The sequence below is a fragment of the Coloeus monedula genome (genome assembly GCF_965178545.1).
Source record: "Coloeus monedula genome assembly, chromosome: Z".
Taxonomy (NCBI): Eukaryota; Metazoa; Chordata; class Aves; order Passeriformes; family Corvidae; genus Coloeus; species Coloeus monedula.
Genome location: NC_138822.1, coordinates 35347357 through 35370528, shown reverse-complemented (window position 1 = coordinate 35370528; position 23172 = coordinate 35347357). Strand labels below are relative to the sequence as shown.

General features: G+C 36.4%; 2 protein-coding genes across 6 annotated transcripts in view; one reads left to right on the top strand and one right to left on the bottom strand.

Annotated features, from left to right (window-relative positions):
- The window catches only part of GLDC (glycine decarboxylase), a gene marked incomplete at both ends in the record, with an annotated part of 30386 nt that extends 28079 nt beyond the window's left edge, over positions 1-2307 (top strand). Inside the window, 3 exons of the mRNA XM_082301668.1 lie at positions 260-432; positions 1097-1177; positions 2164-2307. Of these exons, the coding sequence (XP_082157794.1) occupies positions 260-432; positions 1097-1177; positions 2164-2307 (398 nt within the window). The remainder of the gene's footprint in view (positions 1-259; positions 433-1096; positions 1178-2163) is intronic.
- A 3229-nt stretch (positions 2308-5536) lies between these two features.
- The window catches only part of UHRF2 (ubiquitin like with PHD and ring finger domains 2), a 78969-nt gene continuing 61333 nt past the window's right edge, over positions 5537-23172 (bottom strand). For 2 of the 5 annotated variants that reach the window (XM_082301937.1, XM_082301941.1), the window contains 8 exons: positions 21115-21219; positions 13134-13273; positions 10981-11143; positions 10302-10439; positions 9386-9509; positions 8820-8983; positions 7968-8066; positions 5537-5965 (listed from right to left, as the gene is read on the bottom strand). In XM_082301937.1, the coding sequence (XP_082158063.1) occupies positions 5819-5965; positions 7968-8066; positions 8820-8983; positions 9386-9509; positions 10302-10439; positions 10981-11143; positions 13134-13273; positions 21115-21219 (1080 nt within the window). In that variant the 3' untranslated portion in view covers positions 5537-5818. The remainder of the gene's footprint in view (positions 5966-7967; positions 8067-8819; positions 8984-9385; positions 9510-10301; positions 10440-10980; positions 11144-13133; positions 13274-21114; positions 21220-23172) is intronic. The other 3 variants (XM_082301938.1, XM_082301939.1, XM_082301940.1) reach the window with 3 other exon arrangements.

The window sequence follows — 23172 nt, the reverse complement described above, 5'->3', positions numbered from 1 at the left end:
TTCCTTTTTAATTAACTGTTTCATTACATCAGTGTGTAACTCTACTGTAAAATAATACAGTGGTGGTACCCTTCAGTGCGAAAAACAAAGATACTTGAAAAGTCTGTCTTACCTCTAAAGTACAGTGCCAACACTACCAATGTTCAGTCCTGTAAAGATTATTGTATAGGAAGGGCTGAATTTGTGAATCTGCTGATAGCTAATGCATGTATTCTATTATAACTTATTGAGAGTGACTGATTTCTGCTATTGTCATCAGGTTTTCATGCTCCAACCATGTCTTGGCCAGTGGCAGGGACACTTATGATTGAACCAACAGAGTCTGAAGACAAAGCAGAGCTGGACAGATTTTGTGATGCAATGATCAACATTCGGCAGGAAATTGCTGAAATAGAGGAGGGCAGGATGGACCCCCAAATTAACCCACTAAAGGTAAGATGACATGTAGAGCAAGGTACCAGCATCATCTTAACCCTTGAGACTACAAAAGCCCACGTCCTGGTCTTTCAGTACTCTCAAAACTAACAGTGCACAACAGTGAACACAGTATTTTTTTGAGAAACCTTCAATGTTTTCTAAAATTTGAATTTTGACTTTTTCAAGTCAGAAGTAAAGCCCTTGCTGACAGAGCAGAGAAAGTTATTTCCACAAGCATTTAATCTATATTTCAAGACTATCTCAAAGTAACAAGAGAAACGCTTATTTTGTGCGCTTAAGACAGGAAGTGGAATGATCTTAGCAGTAACAATTAAATAAAGATTGAATTAATTATTTTAGCAATGGCAGGACAGAACTGGTATCAGCTCAAGTTCTGTTCAAATATTCTTTTAATATTTTACTGACTTTTAAATTTAGTGAAAAGCCAAAAGCATATTATTCAAGCCTTGGGTAGCATCTTTAGGCAAACTGAAAAAAAATCCAAATACTGACTTGCCTCCTGGTTTAAATCTGCCTTTCCCCCACCTCCCCTGATAAACAGTGTTCTCTAGACAGTAATTATTCATATGTGGTAATGTGAACTTGAAGAAGGCTTCACACTGATATGCTCAACTGAATTCAGTAAATTCATGTCCTAAACATGTCTTGTTTCTTGCAGATGTCACCACATACTCTGAACTGTGTCACTTCTTCCAAGTGGGATCGTCCCTACTCCAGAGAAGTGGCAGCATTCCCACTGGTGAGTACATAATGGGAACTTCGTGGTGTGGTAATACATAAATATGCTTTGTGCTCTGTAGTTTCTTACTCAGTTGGAGATGAAGTAATGTAGTAAGAATGAAAACTTCAGAGCCATTTTATTGTAGCTCAATTTTTATGTGTGTGAGCTCTACTGCAATTTCATTAGTTTTGTTTTTAAAGACAAGGAAAGAAGAGCTCAAAAAAAAAAATCTCTACATATAGGTTCAGACTTGGATTTCTGAATTAGCACTTCAACACTGAATAGTCATTCCTATTGGAAACAGCCTGTTCAGTTCTGACATACTGCACCAAGGGCTCCCAAAACAGAGTCCCATGTGCTGACCTTCAAAGCTCTGCTCAAAAGAACTTGCATAAGGGTGCAACCAGATGCCCCATGGTCAGCATAGAGAAAGCACCACCAGTGTGGACCTGCTACAAATAAAGGTCACATTGGAGCTGGACTCTGATATCAGACTTCCTAATTGCTTCCATAGTCATAGCAGCTAAATGTAGGTGTAACCAACCTTTCTTATCTGAAAGTTAAATGCAAGTATTTTAGTGATATGTACTCTTTCAAAGAGTAAGAATTCAACTACACCTGTGAAGTTTGCCACTTTCCTTTATGTATTATATTGTAACTATATTGAACAGCACAGCAGTCTCCTCCACTTTTCCTTCATTCCTATCTGTAAGCCAGTTGTTCAAAGGATAATAAAGTTTTCTTTCATCTCATGAAAACTGCTTCTTTGCAAGCATGTGTTAGAGGACATGACTACGCTTTCTTGAAAATCTAAACATTCTTTTGACTGTCACCTCTATTGTACATGCTTGTTAATTTTCAGTGACAGCTAAGAGATTTGAAGGATGGCTTAAAAATCCACTTTCACAGCACTTGTAATTCTTCAAGCTTCTAATGTTTATTACAATTCTGTAGCTTTACTTGGCAGAAAAATTAAGATGGTTGGGTTTTTTTCTCTCTGTTAGCCATTTGTGAAGCCTGAAAGCAAGTTCTGGCCCACAATTGCTCGCATTGATGACATATATGGCGATCAACATCTGGTTTGTACCTGCCCACCAATGGAAGCCTATGAATCTCCATTTTCTGAACAGAAGAGAGCATCTTCCTAAGACTGCTTCCAGCTGCCTGCATTTTTGACTCCATCAGGATGGCCCTTTCCTGATTTCCTGGGGATATTTATACTGTGTATATTTTGAATAATCACCACGTTTGTTAATCGAATCACTGCTCAGTTAAAATGTAAATACAATCAGTATGTTAGGTGTAAACAAAATGTGATTATTTCACAGCAGTTCATGTTGGAAGTTGCCTTGATTCAGCATATTGTCTGTTTTGTGCTGAAGTTTTAACAATTAACACCCAATTTGCAAAGTGGCATGCAAAATACAGTTTAAAAAGTAGAAAAGATGCAGATACGCAAGGCAATACTAATAAATATTAACTGCAGAAGTAATTGTTTATATTTTGTAAAAAAATGATTAAGTAGATTTTAAAATTTACTTCTCATGTTACCACTAACTAGCATTGCTAGTGTTAATATTTCATACTGATTTTTTACCTGTCAGTGTTATTAGTCTAATAAAACTGGTCACAATTTTAAGTGTTGTCATGTTTTGGATTTAAACTTTTCAGCTGGATTTGTCCAACAGAACAATATGAAATTATGAAGCTTAAGTTCTGATTTATGACAATGGCTGCAGCAGCAATAAACTTCTACACAAAGGAATACTGTCAGAGATTAATATTTAAATAAATCTCTAATTTTTTTAATGAGCCAGGATGATCCATTTTACCAAGCAGTAACAATCTTGTTCTATATCACATCATTTTTTCTTAGTGGTTCCATCTAGTCCTCTCTTATTCTGGAGAAGGCATAAAAGACCACTGTGAACTTTTTCGTATTACTTAAATCTTGGGTAAAAAACCCATTCTCTTTCTACAGTTTCTCAAGTCTCCCTCTGGTGCTTTTTTATACAGAGCGCTCAATTTGCCTTAGTTTATCTACAGCTTGTGTAAAAATTGATGCACAGCTGAAGCTGTGGCCCTCCAAGAGCACCAACTGCACTCAGACCAGAGCCCTCCTGCAACACACAGTGCCACATTAAATCACTCTGCAGCCAGAACTCCGACCTTAAACAGGAGCCTTTTCCAGCATGTTCCAAATCAAATTTACATAAAACCAATCCTCTCCATCCTCTGTGTGACTAGTTACACAGTCAGACCTTTGTGCTACGAGCACATTTGAAAGGAAGCTGCCCAGGGCTGTGCAGAGTTGTCTGTGTTTGATGTATGTGAGCATCCCTGAAGGGAGCAACTCATTTAGCCACACGAAGCACAATTTTCATGAATTAGGAAACAGGCACTGGGACAACACTGAGACCACAGAAAGAACCACAGAGTTTTGCACCTTACCACCAGCTACTACCCAAACTCTTCTTAAAGATCTACGTGCACACTCAGCCTGGGAACTCTCTCTCAAGTGACGCAAACGAGGCTGGTGCTCACAGCAATATTTTAAGTACTGTAAACTTTGGGTCTTTTACAGTGAAAGTTTTGGGACTGCAACTTTTTCATTACCTACCTCATGTCTTCAATAGGGGGCTTTACACAAAGAGACTGTGGATGATAGGAGATAGGAATGGCTTTCATTAAAGGAAAGTCAGGCCAGATACCAGTTTTTATGTGAAAAACTGCACCTACATCATAAATAACCTCAATATATAGTGAAGAAAATCAGAATTTTTTTACTCTAGCTTTCAGTAGCTATTGATATAGTATTAAGGATGTAAGAATCATGAAAAGCCACTGCAGACTTGTAATGTGAGGAAAGGACAGTCATTCTGTGTTGCCAATCTAATTCCACAGTCTTGACAACCTCCTTTAGTATTTGTTAAAAGCAGTCATGTTGCCTGATTATGTCACTGAAAAAAATATATTAAAAAACTGGTTTACATATTTTTGTATAAAGAAGGTAACTTCCCACTGTTGATCTAAAACTGATAAAATTTATATTGTGAATTAATTGGTAAAATCTATCCAATGGAAACCAAAGCATTAAAATATTTTACAGTACTCAGCTAAAAGCTAGAAGTCTTATGTGCTTACGGCATAGATGCGATGACTGTTACACAGGTAAAATTATATCTGTTTTCTCCAGAAATTACTGAGCTACCTGTAGCACTGTGGGCTACAGGCTGTCACTGCAACCTCAGGGCCTACAGAGGCCATCGGACTCACCCAGCTGACCAACCACCGTGCAGGAATCCCACAGCTCCCAGCTGCGCCGGCAGCCCAGTGGGACAGGCAGGGCTCCCTCCCTCTCTGGGACATGAACAGAGCACTGCTACAGGCTGTGAGCAACTCCATAGGTATTAATGTCACCACTGGATTTTGATTTGGAGTTGTTTGGCCTTTTTTTAACTTAAGTGCTCTTTTCATTGAGAAATGAGTTAAGGAATATAAAGCCTCACACCCGAAAAATAAAGCCACCCAAGGAAAGCATAGTAACCTGAAAAATAAATTCTGTAAAAACCTTATGACTTACTTAAGTGGATAATAGTAAATACAAAACTAGCAAATTTTCTGAATCATAAAATATTTAATAAGGTATATTTGGGGGGGGGGGGAGGGGAATATATTGTATATAAAATTTCAGATCACAATATGAAGCGATTTGAACCCTCTCCAAGCTAGCACTGCCTTTAATGCTGTGTAGATGTATTGCCACTGATACAAGACCTACTAAAAGCATACAGTTTAACTAATACAGAAGTGGCTTTTTTTATATGAACTATTTTTTACACAACTAGAGTGTCTTGAATACCCTCTTTAAGTGCAAAAAACACAGATCACTTTACACTAATGCAGCAACAATGCATTCATATTGTTCTCATTAGTCATTAGTAGTCAACTTGCATAAGATACAAGAAAAGCACAATGAAGCTCACAAAAATAGACTAAAAATCAGCCTGTTCTTGCAAAAAAATACAGCATAATAGAAGAAAAAGACAAAAAAGGGATTATGCACACCACAAAATTTACTGTTTAATCCAAATGGCTTAAGTGCTGAATCTGTTTCTTTTTCCTGGTTTTTTGTGGGTTTTTCTTTTGGTTTGTGTTTTGTTACTGGGTTCTTTTTTTTTTTTTGTAAATCAAACCACATGGACCAGGCACAACTAATATTCAGGAGGCAGTGTGTAGCTAAAACATCACTAACTTTTTTTTTCATCCCCAACATTGTTTCATTGTTTGACACAATTTACTTTCCTCTGTCCTGAGGTAGTTACAAAAAAAACAAATCATAAATTAAGCATCAGCTAGGCCAGTAAGAGCTGAGGCTTTTCTTTCTTTCTTCTTTTTTTTTTTTTTTTTTTTTTTTTTTCTCTTCTTTAAAAACTATTTGTTAACTGGCCCAAACTACCCTTGATGTTAAAAGACAGCTGAGAATTAGAGTTCTCACAACACCAAAAATGGCTATGAGGGGAAGAGGGTTAGCTGCTTCAAAATGTGACAATACATTGAGTCCCATCAAGCAGGCTGGTCCACTGCTGACTTTCCCATGTTTATCCCCCTTTACTGTCTATAAAGTCACTGGGAGAAGTACAGAAGGGTCTGAGCACATCATCGTCCTTTACTGTAACCAGGAAAGAACTGGTCCAGTAGTGTCTGCAGGACCTTGTTGGGAGCCATGGTGTAGCCCTTCCCCAGGTCATAGCGGCAGGCAGGGCAGGTGAACACTTCGGCTCTGAAGGAGCGCTGTAAACAACTCTAGGACACACAAAGACAGAGAAGTAAATTGTGACAACTTTGTTTTAGACTGACAGCTTAACCAGCAAAAAGTAAGGAATCACTGTAAACCGAAGGCACAATCAGCTGTACTACCAGAAAAAAGGAAGTCTTTGCCAAGCCCTCTGGTGCCTGACTCTGCCTGTGACTAAAATGTCCTAGCAAAGGAACTCTTCTCTCTGCTGGGGTGGGAAACACTGTGCTTGGGTGGAATTAAATCACTAATGAGGTTTCCCCTTCATTTCCACTAATGCCTTCCTGTAAGTCACAGCCAGTCTTTAGCTTCCTTATAGCTTCACGGATTGCTACAGTTTTCCAGACCTTCATTTCAAGAGGAAAGTGAATATACCATGTATACTGTTTATGTAACAATCTCCATCTACCTCATCAGAATAGATTCAGTTAAGCCTTACAGATATTTGTAGGATAATATAATCTCTAACACATTAGCATCTGTGCTGTCATCCTTACTACGTTACTGCAGACTGCTGAGCATCGTAAATTTGTCAGAGCAGATCTGTGTCCGAACAGCAACAGCAGCTTACTATCAAACTATTCCTTACAACTTTAACTGGATGTTATATTGTATCCTCAAATATTTACTGACATCTTCAAATATGGTGCTTTCTGAGTTTGCTGCCATTCAGCTTTCTCTTCTTTTTCCATGATTTTCCAACTTCCATAATTCTAAATACTAACTCCTTCATAATATTTCTTGTTTTTCAAGGAGACATAATCTTTCTATGTGTGCAGGCCACACATAACAACACCCTGATTCTTACTGGAGTGGAGTCTTCTTGAACAGCAGCCTATCATTACCAAATACTATACTAGGATGATAATAGCTTGAGTCCTTTTAGAGTCTCAGGCAGAAATACTAGGTACAGCTGGCACCATTCAAATATGCACAATTTAGATCATGAATCTGTACACACCAGTGCCACAAAATTAACTCTGGTTCAGATTTGATTCCAAGCTCCTTACATTATATCCAGATGACCATGATTTTAAGACGCATGAGAAATGTACTGACTTCTGTGGCCCTCCTACCAAACATGGACAATGCCAAGAATAACAAGATAACGTAACTTTCTCTGAATCAGCCCAAATAATTTTCTAGGGTATTTACCCTCCACTGATGCCTTTTCCTGGTCTTAAAATCAAGAATCAAACATGGTTAGAAGGGGAAAGGGGATTTTACCTTGGTATTTATTTTAAGGATCCTTAGGTGCACACATCCAGGTCAAATGTACCAAAATACACACCGCAATGCCCACCCCAAAAGATCAGGTATAACATTATAGATCTTTACTAATTAGCATATCTATCAAAGATTCCCTAATGAGAGGCTCAAGTGAGCCCACCTCCCCAAGGAGCCTTCCCCTGGATGGTTCTATCTTAGTTTATAGAATGTGTTCTGGAGAGGACCTTGGGGTCTGGGCACATTGATCCCTAGCTATGAAGCTTCTAAAATGTTTAGTCCTCTAGCTGAACTAACAAGTCCAAGAATGTAGGCAAAAAGCACTAAGAGTACAGAAGTTGTAAAAAGGTATAACAGGGGTGTAAAAGAAAAGGCAAAAAATCTTCATGGCATCACCAGCCTTTCACAACTCTTTAACAGAGAGTTATAAAATCATAAAATCTGGTTTTATTTCTTAACGATGTATAATTAAATCATTGATACTGTGCCAAAATCTAACCTGTGGGCCTAACCAATTCCTAGAGCACCTCCACTGATCACAAAGGCATGATAGCAATGGTAAACCTCACTCATTATGTCTATCAGGAACTACATGAAACATACTTCCACTCTTCATTACACAAAATTAAAGTGTTTACACAGCAAACACTGAATGGAAACTTGTTGCTTGCTTTTGCTCAGAATGTTATGCAAGTATTACTGTCTTTCTAAAATGCATATGGCTTTGGTGACTGCAGTCTCAGAGCCAAGAAAACAGCCCAGAGCAAGGCAGTTTATTCTTACTTTACAAACGTTGTGGAGGCACTCTGTTGTCACTGGCTGGTAAACCAACTCCTGGCAGCAGACACACATAAAGGATTGTTCCAGTTTCTTCAGAAAATTCTAATGTAGGGCAAAGGAATAAAAGAGACAAACTCTATTATAGTTCTAGTAAATGCCACTTACTACATAAAAATTATATACTTCCAGAAGTTCTTAAGACCTTGATATCTCTGAGAACAGATTTCTAGTAGTAATCAGGAAGCATGTCTTTAATGGCTTAATTTCCCTGCTCTTCTACAAATCGAAGAATCATATAATCAGAGAACAGTTTGGGTTGGAAGGGGCCTTCAACAACACCTATTTCAATCCCCATGCCATGGGGAATTTTCCACTAGACCAGGTGGCTCAGGGTCCCATCCAGCCTGGCCTTGAACGCTTCGAGGAATGGGGCATATGTCCCTGGGGAACCTGACATAAAATTATTTTCTGCCTACACAAAACATAGTGACTACAACCATCTTTCTTCATGTCTGATTTCTGACATTAGCACAGCATAAAAATACATTCAGTATTTCAGAGAAAACATGCTCTCTTCAAAAATGAAAATAAACTAAAATCCACTTTTAACTTCAAAGTGTTTTTTGAGCAAGAAAAGATCTCTATTATGGAGGCATGAACCCATCCCTCAAACGCAAACTGCACAGATGAGGCTTATTTTCTTGAAATATACGTCTTACAAATAAAAGTAATGCTAGACAGTCTACATTTTGCATAAGTTCAACAAGCAAATGAGGTTTTAAGAGGGACTCAAGATTTCTCCTAATAACATAAAGAAAAGGCAAACAATAAAAATTATGCATGCAACAAACATACTGGTCCTTCCTTAAGAGAAGCAAGTACTTCATCCCACAGCTTCTGGTTCATGCAGTCTTCTCTAATCAGCCATTGCTGCTCTTGGGTCAGCTGGAAAGCTTCTCCTTTCCCTCCATCTCCCATCCTCATGGCTTTGGGTGTATTCGTAGGTTCCTCTATACCTGCTTAAGATTGTGACCATCAGACACAGTAACAACAGTGTTAGTCTGAACTAACAGAAGACAAAACTGTTTCTAGGAGGAAACATGGATTAACATGGATTGCAACATGGATTTGCAGCAAGGAAATTCCTACCCCAATTCATACTGTTCAGCATTGTTTTGGATTGCAGCGCACAGCTGCACAGAAGAATGTTCATTTTTTTTGCAGAGCTTAAGAGAAAAAAACACATTAGGAGCAGTAAAAAGGATTAAGACCCCTACACTGCTACGTAATTAAAGAGCATGCGCTTATCAATTTACATTAGTACTACAAACAACTTCACACTTCCACAAAGATTTCATGGCTTAGAAATAATAATGTGACAGATTTTGCTGACAAATGCTAAAAAAGCAAAAAAGAAATACCATCATCAATTGTCCTTTTCTGGTTTCCATTACTTTGGCTGGTTGGCTCCTGTTTCACAGTTTGCTTTTTAACCTTATCTTTCTTCTCCTTACTAGCCATGGCTTCCAAATAACCTTCTGGATACTAAAATTAAAAAGCACAGATTTTAAACAAAAATCACTGGCATACAGGAATAACCAAATACCAAAAAGATTAACTTCTAAAAGACTTTAGATCCCTATGACAACCTAGTAAAATAATTACAAAATAATTTTAAAATCCTGTATGATGGAGAAAACATTTAAATTAGTATCCATCATTAAAAAAAGCATAGTCAAGTCAAAGAATCTAATCCATACTCAGCTGTATTAAACAGTGTATCTGCACCTGTGTGCTTACAAACTATACAAATCAGGCAGATGATGGTATGCTGTAAGATATACCATTGCCTTGCCAGGAATAGATGTTAATTCTTTCCATCTTTCATCGTTTCTGCAATGCCAAAATTTTCATGCATCAGCCTATTTCTGTACCTAATTTACACTATGTATACAAATTCTCAGTCACATGAAGAGAGAAATACATAAAAATGCACAGTTGTCTTGGTTTCTCTGACTCTAGGTTACTCTAGTCACCTGCAGAAAAATTTGTTCCAGCCTAAGAATCACAAAACTGGACACAGACTCTGATTTTCCAATCCATATATGCAAACCAATTTACTGCTAGGGCAGAAAGCTTCATTCGCAGTTCCTTCTGCTGTGTCACTATCACGGGATTCTTTCAATTTGCATATAATCTGCAGTAGTTTTTAGTATTAAAAGCTGCCACAGTGAAGTACAAGGGAAAAAAGGGAGCTTTAATTTAACTGATTTCTTTCTTTGGAATTTGTTTACTGGAACTAAGAATGAAAACAACTGTCCAAGTCGTGATACCAACCTGTACACTTAGACCCAGCTTCTTTGACCGCTCCATTCCTTCTGAAGTCCAAGGTGCAGGCTCAACATCATCTCTTCTCAGAAGATAGCGCCAAACTAAAAATCCACATTTCCCAATTTCTGGCCAATACTTCACCACCTAAAGAACAATATAAAAGTACTGCCATTATTTTATCACAAGCCAAACACATGAACATTATACTTTAATTGCTCAAGAAGAAATGAGAAGAATGATTTATACATTATTATTATTATATACAGCAGTTCTTTTCTCAGCTGTGAAATTTTTGTATTTTTTACAAATATGGTGCTCTTAAAAGGCACACTCCTTTGTTTCAGAAACCAAAAAGTCTTTAAACGAACAAAAGACTATGATATAGTTGGAAGGACTGAAGAAATAATGAAATTATCTGATTTCAGGGATGAATTTAACTTGATAAGCACATGCAAAGCAACTTACAAATTCAACCTTATATATCCCATTACAGATTATGTTCTATTATCATTGCTCTAAGTAATTTCTGTTTGGCTCACTTTGCAAAATAAACTAAAGCTAAAAAGCTATAGTAAAGAAAAAATAACTACTTCTTTCAAGTAATAAAGAAGTATTTGCAGACTAATGCATACGAGGCTTTTAAAAACAGACTAAGAGAAATTTTATGTTGTAGAGCTCAAAATACCTTGTAAATGCCATCGTATCTGTTGCCTTCCTCTGGGGCATACTTGCTGATCCGCCGTCCTTTTGAACTGCGCACAACTCTGACTGGTTTACCAGCTCTCCAATTCTTTGACTCTGCTCCATTTTTGTCATCCAGTGGGGCATCACAGTTAAGGGCCAATGCCCTAGAAAGACATTTAAATTCTTCATAAGATAGATTGCCTCACCGAACAGAGTTTAAGAGTTAACATAATTAAGTCGTATGTGTTTCCCTTGCCTAATTTTGCTTTATCAAGAGCGTAAGCTTCTTCAGTATGTTTTTTAGCAGAACTGATGGAAGAAATGAGATCCATGCTATAATGCATGGCATGAAAAAAAGATGGCAACACTAAATATTTTATTATCTAGGTTCCAGATGAAAACTCATCTGAAATTTCCAGATAAAACAAACCAATCCTTTTAGACTTAATAGTCTTCATTTTTAAAAATAATCCTTTCCTAAATAGCATTGAGGAAATTAAAATTATAACGAAAGGCAAGCTTTCCCCATTGCTATCCTGCATCAATAAAGGCTTTTTAAGTGTGTACACAAAAGTAATGAATATGATGAAAAACATATAGACAAAAAAGTACACAATTACCATTCAAAAAAGCTCTAAGTACCATTCCACTCTCACATGATACATAAAATACCTCAGAAGGTGTTAGAGAAGGACTTAGAATCATAGTACCTAATTTAAGGACAAGCAAACTCCTTTAGCCATGAAGACCCTCTTCTAGAAACCTGGAGCAAGACAGTATGACCAAGTTGCCAGTAAGAAACAGTATTTCTACTACCACAGCCTGACTTGAAGGGATTGAAAACCCTTCAGAATCAGCCACAACTCAAATTATGGATCTCAAAAGAGAAGAAATAATATGGGTTATAAACAGACATGGTACAAGTTCTCCACATTGTAGAGAACAGTAAGAGACAGGAACACAATGCCAACATTAAAAATGTTTCCCATTTAAAACCAAACCTTGTAAAACTATCTGGACAAGCAAAACCAACACAGATTCAACTACACAGAATCATCATAATATTCTGAATCAAAGTGCTTGAACACTTGTATCAAGCTCACTAAATGAGAGCAGCATGTTGTTACTCCATGTACCCTAACGTCTTCAAAGCTAAGTAGTTTTGCCTGTGGATTTCTCATTTGCTAAGAGAAAGGCTGTCACTAAGGAGTCCAGCCTTTAATTCTGTGTCCCAAAACAACTTTGCTCTATTCACTAAATCTGCTTATAAAGCTACTGCTTAAATCTACTTCCCTCTTTCTTCCCTCCTTGTTCTTGTTCATGTTTGTATCACATACCCCCTCCCCCTCCCTGTCTCAGCAGCCAAGTCAGGCTTTTCCTCTTTCTCCTCTAGACAGCTTGAAAGAATCCCTCTCCAGCCAGTCTGAGAGCAGCAGAACGTGTCTAAATGCAGACCTGGCAAACAAAAGTTCTCAGTGACTCTCAGCATCCCACAGGTGTTCAGAGGTCAGTTGTGTAATAGATTATGCTCTTAGGAACAGAAAAGGATGGAGTACTCTTTGTTCAGGCAGGCTTTTGGAGGATGGAAAAACACTTCAGGCAGATGTCTAATTCTTCCTCTGGATGTATGTTCTCTTTCAAGTACCTGTTTTGATAAAGCAGCACCCTAATTCCTTGCTCTTCATAGAAAAATATGATGGAAGAAAGGGCTAGCAAAACAGAAAATATTTCTTTTATCATGGGAAAATGAAAACGCTTTCTTCCTACTTAAATTTATAACTGATTTACCCACTGGAGAAACTTAAAAAACGAAACACCCAGAATTAGAAAACTTCTGCTCAAGAGCTTTGACAAACTTCTCACTTAATTAAAACAGAGTCTTCTGAGGGTGACTGTAGAACAAATTCAACCAGAGGCATGACTGCGAGCTGCAGCAGCGATTCAGCAATGTATTTCACCAAGATGCATGTTCCTTAAAGCAACAAAACTTTATAATGCTTGATAAAATGCCTCTTAGTAGCAAGAGGCATTGCTGTTTACAAACACAGCATGTACAGGAGTGAAAAAATACAGCAAAACATTGGTTTTAAATTAAAGCACTACAACCCAACTTTTTGTTTTGGAATACTTTTAAATTTTATCTTCAAAACTTACCTATTCATGTGCGTTAATGTCTGATCAAATGAATGTTCTCCAATTCTTTTATTGCCAGAAAGATCTCTACCTCCACTCCCAGTGTAAGTGAATTCATCTCCTCGATCCTGTGCAAGAAGATTATCCTTTGGTTTAACGCTCTAAAGTAAAGTAACTCAATTAAAAAAAAAAAAAAAAAAGAAAAAAAAAAAAAAAGCAACTTTATTTGTTCTATTTACTCAGAGAAAAACTGTAATCCAAGGCATGAAAGACATGTTTTCAATTTCAATATCACCGTCCTACAGCAGCTGTGCCAGCACAAAACTACTGCTCTAGATGTAACCTCTTTCCCAAAAAATTCTGATTGAAAAACTGCCTGCCTTAAAAACTGCTACTTTTGCATTTTTTATAAAGCTATTTTGAGAAAAAAATCTGAGGAAGAGAACATATTCTAGCAAGTGGTTACTTGCTCTTGAGCTTTCATTGAGTTTACAAGAACATCATGTTTTTAAAATACACAGTAAATACCTTGGATGAATCATGTCAGCCACTTCAGCTTGTGCAAGGAGCTTAGTGCTAATAAGTACATACAGCGCTGCCTTATGTACAAGGCAGGTGCTTTAGTGAAATACTAATCCCAACTCTTCTGAATCAGTGAGAGTTTAAAATAATTTAGATTCATATTTTGTAAGCTAAAATAATTCTGTACTATAGTTCCTATGTCGAATTTTCATGAAATTGAAAGAAGGTTGATAAAATCTTTTACCATGAGCTGTGAAAACTGTCAAAATCTAAATACACTTAAGTAAAGCCTGTATTTCTACTTCCTGTACAAAGTCTGTCACAGAATTTCATATTACTCCTGGGAAATTCATGTATTTCCAGAAATACATAAATATACACACTACATATATATTTAATGCGTTATTTCTTTGGAAATGCATACTGGGTACAAAGCATGTAGCAATTGTGGAAGATAAACATTTAATAGGAAAATAATATCTAAATGAATTTTTAAAGCAAAATTCGGAACATCTATGCAGTAATAAAATTCAGTCCATTTCTTACCACTATTAAAAGTCTGACATTTTTTAGGATCCAGTGCAAGACTGTTACACATATTTCATGACTGACAACAGTAGAAAAAGAGAAAGTTAGAAAGAGAAATGCTGGTTGAACAAGGCCATAGATAATTATAGAAATTAGGTTCATTTTATTTTGTGTAGGGAAAACCTAACAGAAACTCAGCTGCAGTTAACTGCACATAATAAATACAAGTGCTATGAAGTTAAAAAGTATACTCAAAACCTAGCAAAGACATGTATAAACTTTGGTATCTGCTTTCTTAAAACAGTCTACTTACTCTACTAAATAAATCTCTAAAAACCAACAGAAATAGAATGAAGTTCTATTAAAGACAGTATAAGAAACAACTTTAAAAGACCAACCAGACAAGAACCATTTACTAAGAAACTATGTAAAATAAATTGTATAAAATAAAGTATCACAGAATTGGAATTAATCACAGAGTATGTTTCATTTTTCAGTGACTGTCAAGGCAAACACAATGCACAGATCACGCAAAGATGATCCTGATAATAATATGAACAAGGATGGATTTGCTTGATGTATCACAACCAATCAAACAAATTGCATTTTGACAATGAATAAGAAGCTTGTCACAAGTTCAGAAAAACAGGGAAACATATCTTGTAAGGTCATGAATCCAGAACAGCCTGCATTTTCTAACAAAGAAAGAAACACACACATGTTGATTATGTGGCAAGGTGGGGAGGGACTGTTAAGGCACTTTTTGATATACAAGCAGAAATAAACTGAAACCAGAAGGTGATTTTTTCCTCTCTTCTTAGAATATAATTTTGAGATAAATACTGATATAATATATATATAAGAATGTGAAAAAATCCAAGAAAGACAGAAACACTTCATATGAAAGCAAGAGGGGGAAAACTATTTACAAGACAGGACAGGTTCTTGACAAACTTTTGTTTATCAACTACCAGGTTGTTGATACATCTTCACGAGAAGAAAGTATGGAATAGACTTTTATTTTCTGGCATAACAGAAAGACATAAATCAAGGACAAATTGCTACAGACTTAAGACAAAAAAACTCAAGAGAGAATGCATAAAAGCAACAGTATTCCTACTTCCATACACTTCTATGGAAAACGGTTAAATGTAAATGGCCTAAAACCAACAAACTTCCAGCATCTTCAGAGAAAGACCAAGTGGTTCTCTGGTGGTAGTCTAACCACAGGCAAACTGAAAACACTGTGCTTGAAGAGATACTATGGATAGAAGGCCTATGCATACATGCTCACCTCCTGAACATATCCTGCACTTCATAGGTTACATTTGCTTTTCTTTAATTATCAAAGTGTTCTATGCATAAATAAGCAACTGGAAATGCAGGGGAAGGAAAATGGAGGATAAAAGGAATTACTATGGAGCATAAATGTCACAGGTCAAGTTACAAGGATCTTTCAACATCCTCCAACGTAAGGAAGACTCACTGCTGCTTTATTTTCTAGATGAACTATACTCTTTTACTTCATATCAGACACATTAGAAAAAAAAAAAACCAAAAAAGAGATTTCAGGGAACAAAGACACAGTTTCTAGAGCTGAAGGAAAATGACAGAGATCTTGTCATTGATCTGAGCTGGATGAAGAGAAATGGGAGGACATTTGATATAATCTCTGATATAAGAGCAACTCTCAAACAGGAGAGGAAGAAAGCTCAGAAGAACTCAAAAGTGCTTGTAGAGAAGAAAATCAAAAATGGCAAGAGTAAGTGATGCACAGACCCAGTGTCTAAAGAATGGAATAAAGGTGGATATGAAAGTGCCCATGACAAGCAGAAGTGAAACAGGGACACTGGTACTCCAGAGACTTCATGGGAGCCCTAGAGTACCTACTTCCATAGGGCTTATGGTGTTTTACTTTTGAAGTGAAGTACGACAAGAATATTCACAGCTTATTATTTGGGATGACTGGAGAGTAATGACTCACTAAAACAATTTCTCAACAGCTCTGAGTTCTATCTATAGATAATACAGGATCTTCCTACCACCTACAACAACTTTCAACTGAGAGCCAGTATGAGACTGGTAAAGCTATTTTTGTCTCAAGAGGATCAGAAAGCAGAACTGAAGACAATGCTTCAAACAGGTAAAGAAAACATAGGGCAAAAGGAATTACTGATGTCTGTATGTTCTTCTTGGACAAATAAAATAGCTGTCAAAAAGCCTATCAAAACAATCTTATCTTTTCCCTTCCCTTCTTCCTACATTCTCCCCATTTTCTTACCTTAAAATATGTATTTCTGCCATTTCTCTTCTGCTTTCCACAGCTTAATTCCACTTCCTTGGAACTTTCAAGAGCTAGTAAGTATTTTGTCATCCTGTCTTCTCTTAACACCTTTTGTATGCCCTTTTTTCTTATGTTGTGTCCATAAAGTTATTTCTTAACTATCCTGTTTGCAAACTTTGATCATATGATAGTTCAAATGAACTTCAGCCACAGTAGCATTGACCCAGTATCTCATACTGAGGTGCATGAGTGGAAGACAAGCCTGAAGCTCTAGTACTACAAGCCAGTCAGCCCCAGACAGCCAGTACAGTCAGTCAGTTGTAATAAATCATACTCCACTATCCACTGTTGTTATATAGTCTGTTTTAAGTCTAACAAAGAAATAATGTAGAATGAAAAAAGCAAGATTTTGAATTCCATTGAATCATTTGACCACATTATTTCTATGGATTGCTTTTATTCACCAGCTGACAGGCACATTAGCTACTTCAAGTTACTAGAATATCAACTATCTCAAGAGAGCTCTCAATCATTTTCTCTTTCCATTAACACCTCTGCTATTATGCTCAGATTTCAAAGTTTGGTTCCAACAGATAAAGCAAAAATTGTATTTCTCAGTAATAGGATATTACAAACTCAATCAGATTTTCTAGATGAGTTCCAACCCTCAGTCTGAACAACAAAAAAATGTCTTATTGGCTTTCTTGATACAAGAAATTCCCAAATATCATCACTTCATCAATCCCACATCAGCTTGACCTCAGCAAAATGTAATGAATAAACGCTGAGTTTGATTATATGATAAAGCAAAATAAAAAAGCACTAAACCTTTTTAAAGGAAGTTATTAAATCCAAGTCAAATATTAACTATCAAGCAATTACCTTTGAAAGCATTTTCTTTCCCTAGCAGTAGGGATATCTGAAACTGAATCATGTCATCATTCATCTCCATTAAACTCTGTATGCATAAAGTGCTGAGAGAATTGGTCTATCTGCCCACTGTGTGATTTATTTTTGAAAATTTCGTGGTTTAACACTGCAGTAAAAGGTGCCAATTGAAAAGGAAGGGCTAAACTACAAATTTCATTTGTAAATCAATAAAAATCCCTTGCATTAAGTGCAGAGCCTGAATACATCAAAATTTTTCTTTCTGAGTCTTCCTCAGAATCGCCCCTGACAGCAAGAACCTGGCAGTTTCATGGCACATTCCACCACAGTGAAAACATTTCACCATTTTAGTGTTGATTAATCTACATATCTGAACAGTAAGAAAGTCAGCTTCAATGCAGGAAACAGCAGAAGGTGGCTAACTGGTGATGGATGCAGGGCAACATCCTAGTTAATTCCTTTCTGAGGTTTTTCTTACTCCTTTCCATGTAGTGGCCAAAAACGGCGGATTACCAGGCTTTTAAAACGAACATAAATATGTAAACAATTCAGGCTACTCAGTGTGGATTAATTATCTTTCATTCCATTAAAAATCTGTTCTGATTTTGAACCAGGTTCACCAAAAACAGAGAGCCTTTTCAGGTCAAAGACACTGTCCTGTAGCAAGAGTTTACTTAGGAGATATAACAGCTCTTAGATGCAGCATTTTTTAATTATGGTAATCTTTGGCTCTTGGGTGGAGATCCAAAATTGATTGGCTTTTTGAGGGAAAAAAATCCTACAATCTGTATGACTAATTTAATTAGCCTACTATAATTATAGTTAAAGTAACCCACGGAAAATCTAGAAGACATGCATTTTGTATTAGACATTAATTTCATTAAGTGGTTTGTGAATGCTACATTCCAGGCACTGAATGGGTTTGGTATAAAATATCAACAAACCTAAACAATGACTATATTGCTTGGGGTCCCTTTTGAGTCATTAGAGTCATTATTGTCTCAGAATCTTTTATGAGAGGATGCAACTGCTCACACCAAGTATTATTCTCCAAAGAGATTCTGAATCTCAGTTCAGAGATTTCCCATATGATTCTATGTGCAACAACACTTACAGAAGAAACAATTTTTGTTTGGATTAAATTAGAGCACACAACACAACTAATTTACCATCTTTACAACACTACCTCAACCCAGCAGAAACATGAATCTTGAAACTTTTGACAATAAGCAGCAGTTTCAACCTGATACATAAAAACAGTGACACAAAATAAGAGGCCAAGTTTTCAACATGGAAGTTAGACTTCTCCAGCTGCTTGATTTAATGAACAGACAAATCAGCATATGTTCATCATGAACTCTGTGATTGCACAATCAGTGCTAATGTCCAGTATCTAGTCTTTAAATGTTAGTCTGCTCTGAAACAATTCTTAAATTACAAATTACTAAAAGACTTCTCAATTTCTTCAGCTAATGTTCCTATTATTACTATCAAAACAATACCAGGAGACCAGCAATATTAACATATTCAAAATAAAAGCTAACTATGGGTAAGCTATGTAATACATCACTAGAATTCAAAATTACACATTTTCAGGAGAGAGATTAATGTGCAAATATTTTATATGCATGTAATTAGAAATGAGGATAAAGCTTCATGTGCAAAACAATTTCACCCACTGCTCATTTTGTTAGCTATGACTGTACCTGTTCTCAATCTTGAGGGTACATCTGACAGAACTGATAAAACTTGTTATTAAGGAGCACTCCAATACATCCAGAACATCCCAAATTCAGCAAAACTGGAGATAATTCTGGGTCTCCAGGATTTTAAGTTTCTAAAGGCATGGCATAAAAATGTCATGATCTGAAAGCTAGACAGTGAACTCTGTTTCCTGCAATGTATTTTTGCAATTACTTTACCTGAGTGTGGCTTTGTTGATTTAAAGCAATAAGAAGCACATTAAGATGGCACACACCATCGGTGTGCATAAATAGTACATAAAGTTTATAAGCATACAGTATAACACTCCTCCAAAATGAATTTATTTCTCACTTTTATAAAAACTGACACACAAGTACTTTTGTTGTACCATTGAAATCCAAGTAAGAGTCATCTCTCTTTTTGGTACTCACACAATAAAATGAATAGATGTGAGCAGAGGTTTTTACCTGTATCTTTTATTTAAAAGTTTCACTTCTCAAATTGATTAGATACTGTGCTCAGGATACTTAAAAGTACAAAACCCGATTTTTCTGTGTATATTCTTACAGGAATTTAATCTCAACCTTTTCCAAAAAACCAGGAAAAATTAAAGTAAATTGGAAAATAAAATCTGGCATATGAAAGAAGAAGAGAATAAAAACTAATTTCAATACTGTAACTGGGAAAAAAAAATCCCTTGTATTATTAGTTTAGAAAACAGAAAAACACTGACATTCATGTAAGTTTTTAGGGAATTTTCTGCAACACTTCTCTCCTACTATGCCTTTTCAAAATTATTTATGTCTTTCAGACTATGGCAGTACTTAGGTGTCTACAAAACCACACAATCACAACATCACTTAGGTGAACTGAAAAGACATGCAAAGAATCCAGTTAAGCTTACTAAATATTTTGAATTGAAGAATTACCACCTCAGAAATAAGGGGACATCAGTATCACTAAAAAGAATAAAACAGGAGTCTGCAGCATCCCAGCATAGCAGATACAACTGCTGTGCAACAGTGTTCTTAGGGTCCACGAGCTTGGCCCAGGATAGACGCTAAGGACACCATATCCAAACACCAAGTACCTCCTCATGCCACTTGTTCAAATAGAGACACACACTCCTTCAGAGGCAATACTCTGCAGCAGCAGCAGCAGCAGCTGGTAGATGCTGTTGGCAAAGAATATGTTACATTCTAATGCTATTTCATTCATATGCTTTTTTTTTTTTCTTCATTGCCCTTTTTCTTGTGTTTGATAGTTATGCGTGTTTTAAAAAAAACGGGTTGCTTACTGCATTATCCTTCACCTGATCCATGATTCAAAATTCCACCTGATGAACCGGAACTGCCGGAAGGGATGGACCTTGTGTAAACATTACTTAATGGAAGAAAACAGTAATCTCTTCACAAAAAAATGTTGGTCAATACCAGGAGATGAAAACTGAAAGCAGTTACTGTTTTGTTTAGCAGCATAATTGCTTTTGTTGCTCTACTTAGATGTTAACACCAAACTAGAATTCTTTCCCAGCACATTTAGTGCTCATAATACAAGACTGTGAGACTTTGCTAAGAAGTTCTGAAAGTGCTCATTAGCAGGAGCCAAGAACCTTCAGAACTTCCTAGTATCAAGTAATACATATCTTTTATTCTTGTGCATTAAAATAAATGTATCACATATTTAGAAATACTGTTTGGAATGTAATTAAATCATGACAAAAGCAGAACATAAAGCATATTATTTGCATATAATTACACGATCAGATTTTATATTACGCTCAATTTAAACTCCAAAAGTATACTGAAATGTAACTACCATAAACAATGTCAAATCCAGCAGTAACGGATGTTTTTCTTTAATGTAAATCTGAGCATAAGCATTCTTTAAGATTCGCTAAGATTTTTCTCTCCAAAATACTAAGAACTACTTAATTTATCAGTAGTAGCTATTTTTTTCCACAGTCACATCTGCCTAAACATTAGTTTTAAACAACAAATATAACTGCATATTTACAGACATTGATACATTTGATGCAGGAGAACAGCAAGACCATTGCTCGCATGAATGACATACCACTTCATCTTCAAATCCCCCAGCTAGTACGAGTGAGTAAGCTCCATCATTACTGCGTCCATGGATTCCACCAACATGGGGCCTGTGAACACCTGCTTCACTCACCTGCGAACAGAAAAAAGCCAGTTTCCAGCATTTTTTTCAAAGACCAAGTCACCTACAACCACTTTTAACAATCAATTTTCTGCTTAAAATATTCTACAGAGGTTTCTGTGTCAACAGTTAATGCAAGACTGCTATTAAAGGTGGGAACTCCACTGTTTATTCCGTAAGAAAAACTGAAAGTAAGAACACCGAGAAAATCAGCAGGATAATGTAGGACAGTAGTGACAGTGGAAGACGTAAAGACACACTTTCTTTCTTGGGAAAAATCTCCAAGTTTTTTTTCCATAAGCAGTACCTAAGACTGTACTCACTGATATACTCCATTTGCACAGTCATTTAGAACAATCCAAAGCAGAAGGAGGTCTGCCAGTTTGGTAACATTTTACAGTTTTTAATCAAGGAAGATCCAAGTGTAAACATCATTTTGTCAGGGACTTTTAAGGTAACACTCTAAATGTAACCAGTGGAGAGGAATATTATCACAATGCCCAAGGAAAAAGAAGAGGCCACTGCAGCACTATATGGATCATAGACTAGTTCTCCAACCAGGATAACTCTCTGGCAATAAATGTTCAAGTCATCTGCAACCTGACCACCTGAAAGCTGCAGCTGTAGCATAATCTGGCAACATCATTAGTCTGCTGGAACATCTCTCCCACAAAAACTTATTTAATAATGATTTCAAACTACTGATTATTAAAAAAAACCCCCACAAACAACCTTTACAAATAAAAAGAGACTATATATTAAATTATGCATTTTCTCAGTATATTATGCAAAAAATACTATTGATAGAATGAAGGCTTCCAGCACAAAACCAATTACACTACTTTCTACCTTCATCTTTTCTTTCAGACCTTGATTTTGCCTGTTTTTCTCGTTCTGCTTCTCACACTCCTGAGCTCCTTTTCTCAGCCTACACTTCCAAACAACTTTCAAGGAAGTCTATATTCTTCTGCTGTAGTCCTGACATTTCATAACACAATACATCGAAGATCCAGCTAGTAAAAAAGGCAGTTATAAACAACAGATTAGAGCTGTGCAGAGTATGAAAACTAGGCAAGGACACAACAATACTTCCTTGCACAATTTCTCAGGATCCAGCTGTCTGTGGCTGACTTCCTGTACTATTTAAAACTTTTGGATTCATAGTATTGAAGAGATAGAAGAGTTCAAGTAGTACCACTTGTCATATGAACTAGTACCACTTTCAGTCACTTTGGAGTGGACAGCTGATGTTTTTGTCATGATCACTTTACAAAATTTGACATCACAAGTTTGTAAATTTGTCATTACAAATTGTCCCACTTTTTTTATACTGTACATCATTTTGTAGTCATCTACACCCCACACAATTTTCAACATTTTCCAGATGAATGAAAACAATTCCATTCCTTTAATCATCCTGATTGCTGTTCATAATAATGTATTTTATTCTCCTGACCTTTCATTTAATGATAATTTAGTATTTGATTTATTTTTCTGTTCACTATTGGGTATTAAAATGACATATTTTTCAGAATTAGCTATTAGAATATCTCTTTGCTAAATAACAAGAAGAAGTAGCTGAAAGCCAATTACTAATAACATACTTAGAACGGTTCCCAGTCCCATGTTTACTATCCACAACAGCTTAGGACTTTCCCTTAACTTTATCAGCTATTTGCCAATTTTTCCAGACAATTTGTGAGTATGCTGAATAAAAAGGCCACACTATTGTGCTCCTCTTTCCTGTTGTATCAAACATCCTTTAATTGATTCCTCCCTCCCTTCTTTTCATTTCCAGGTTTTATCAATTAAATCTAGGTTTCTGGTAGGTGATTCACCCCCCAGATGAACTGTGGTAAATAATTCATGGCAAAGATGATCTTCAGATGCTCTGAAACATTGCTCCAGAAGCAATATTTAGTCAATTTCCTTCTAGGGAAAAGAGAGTTTGTGTCATTAAAAAAA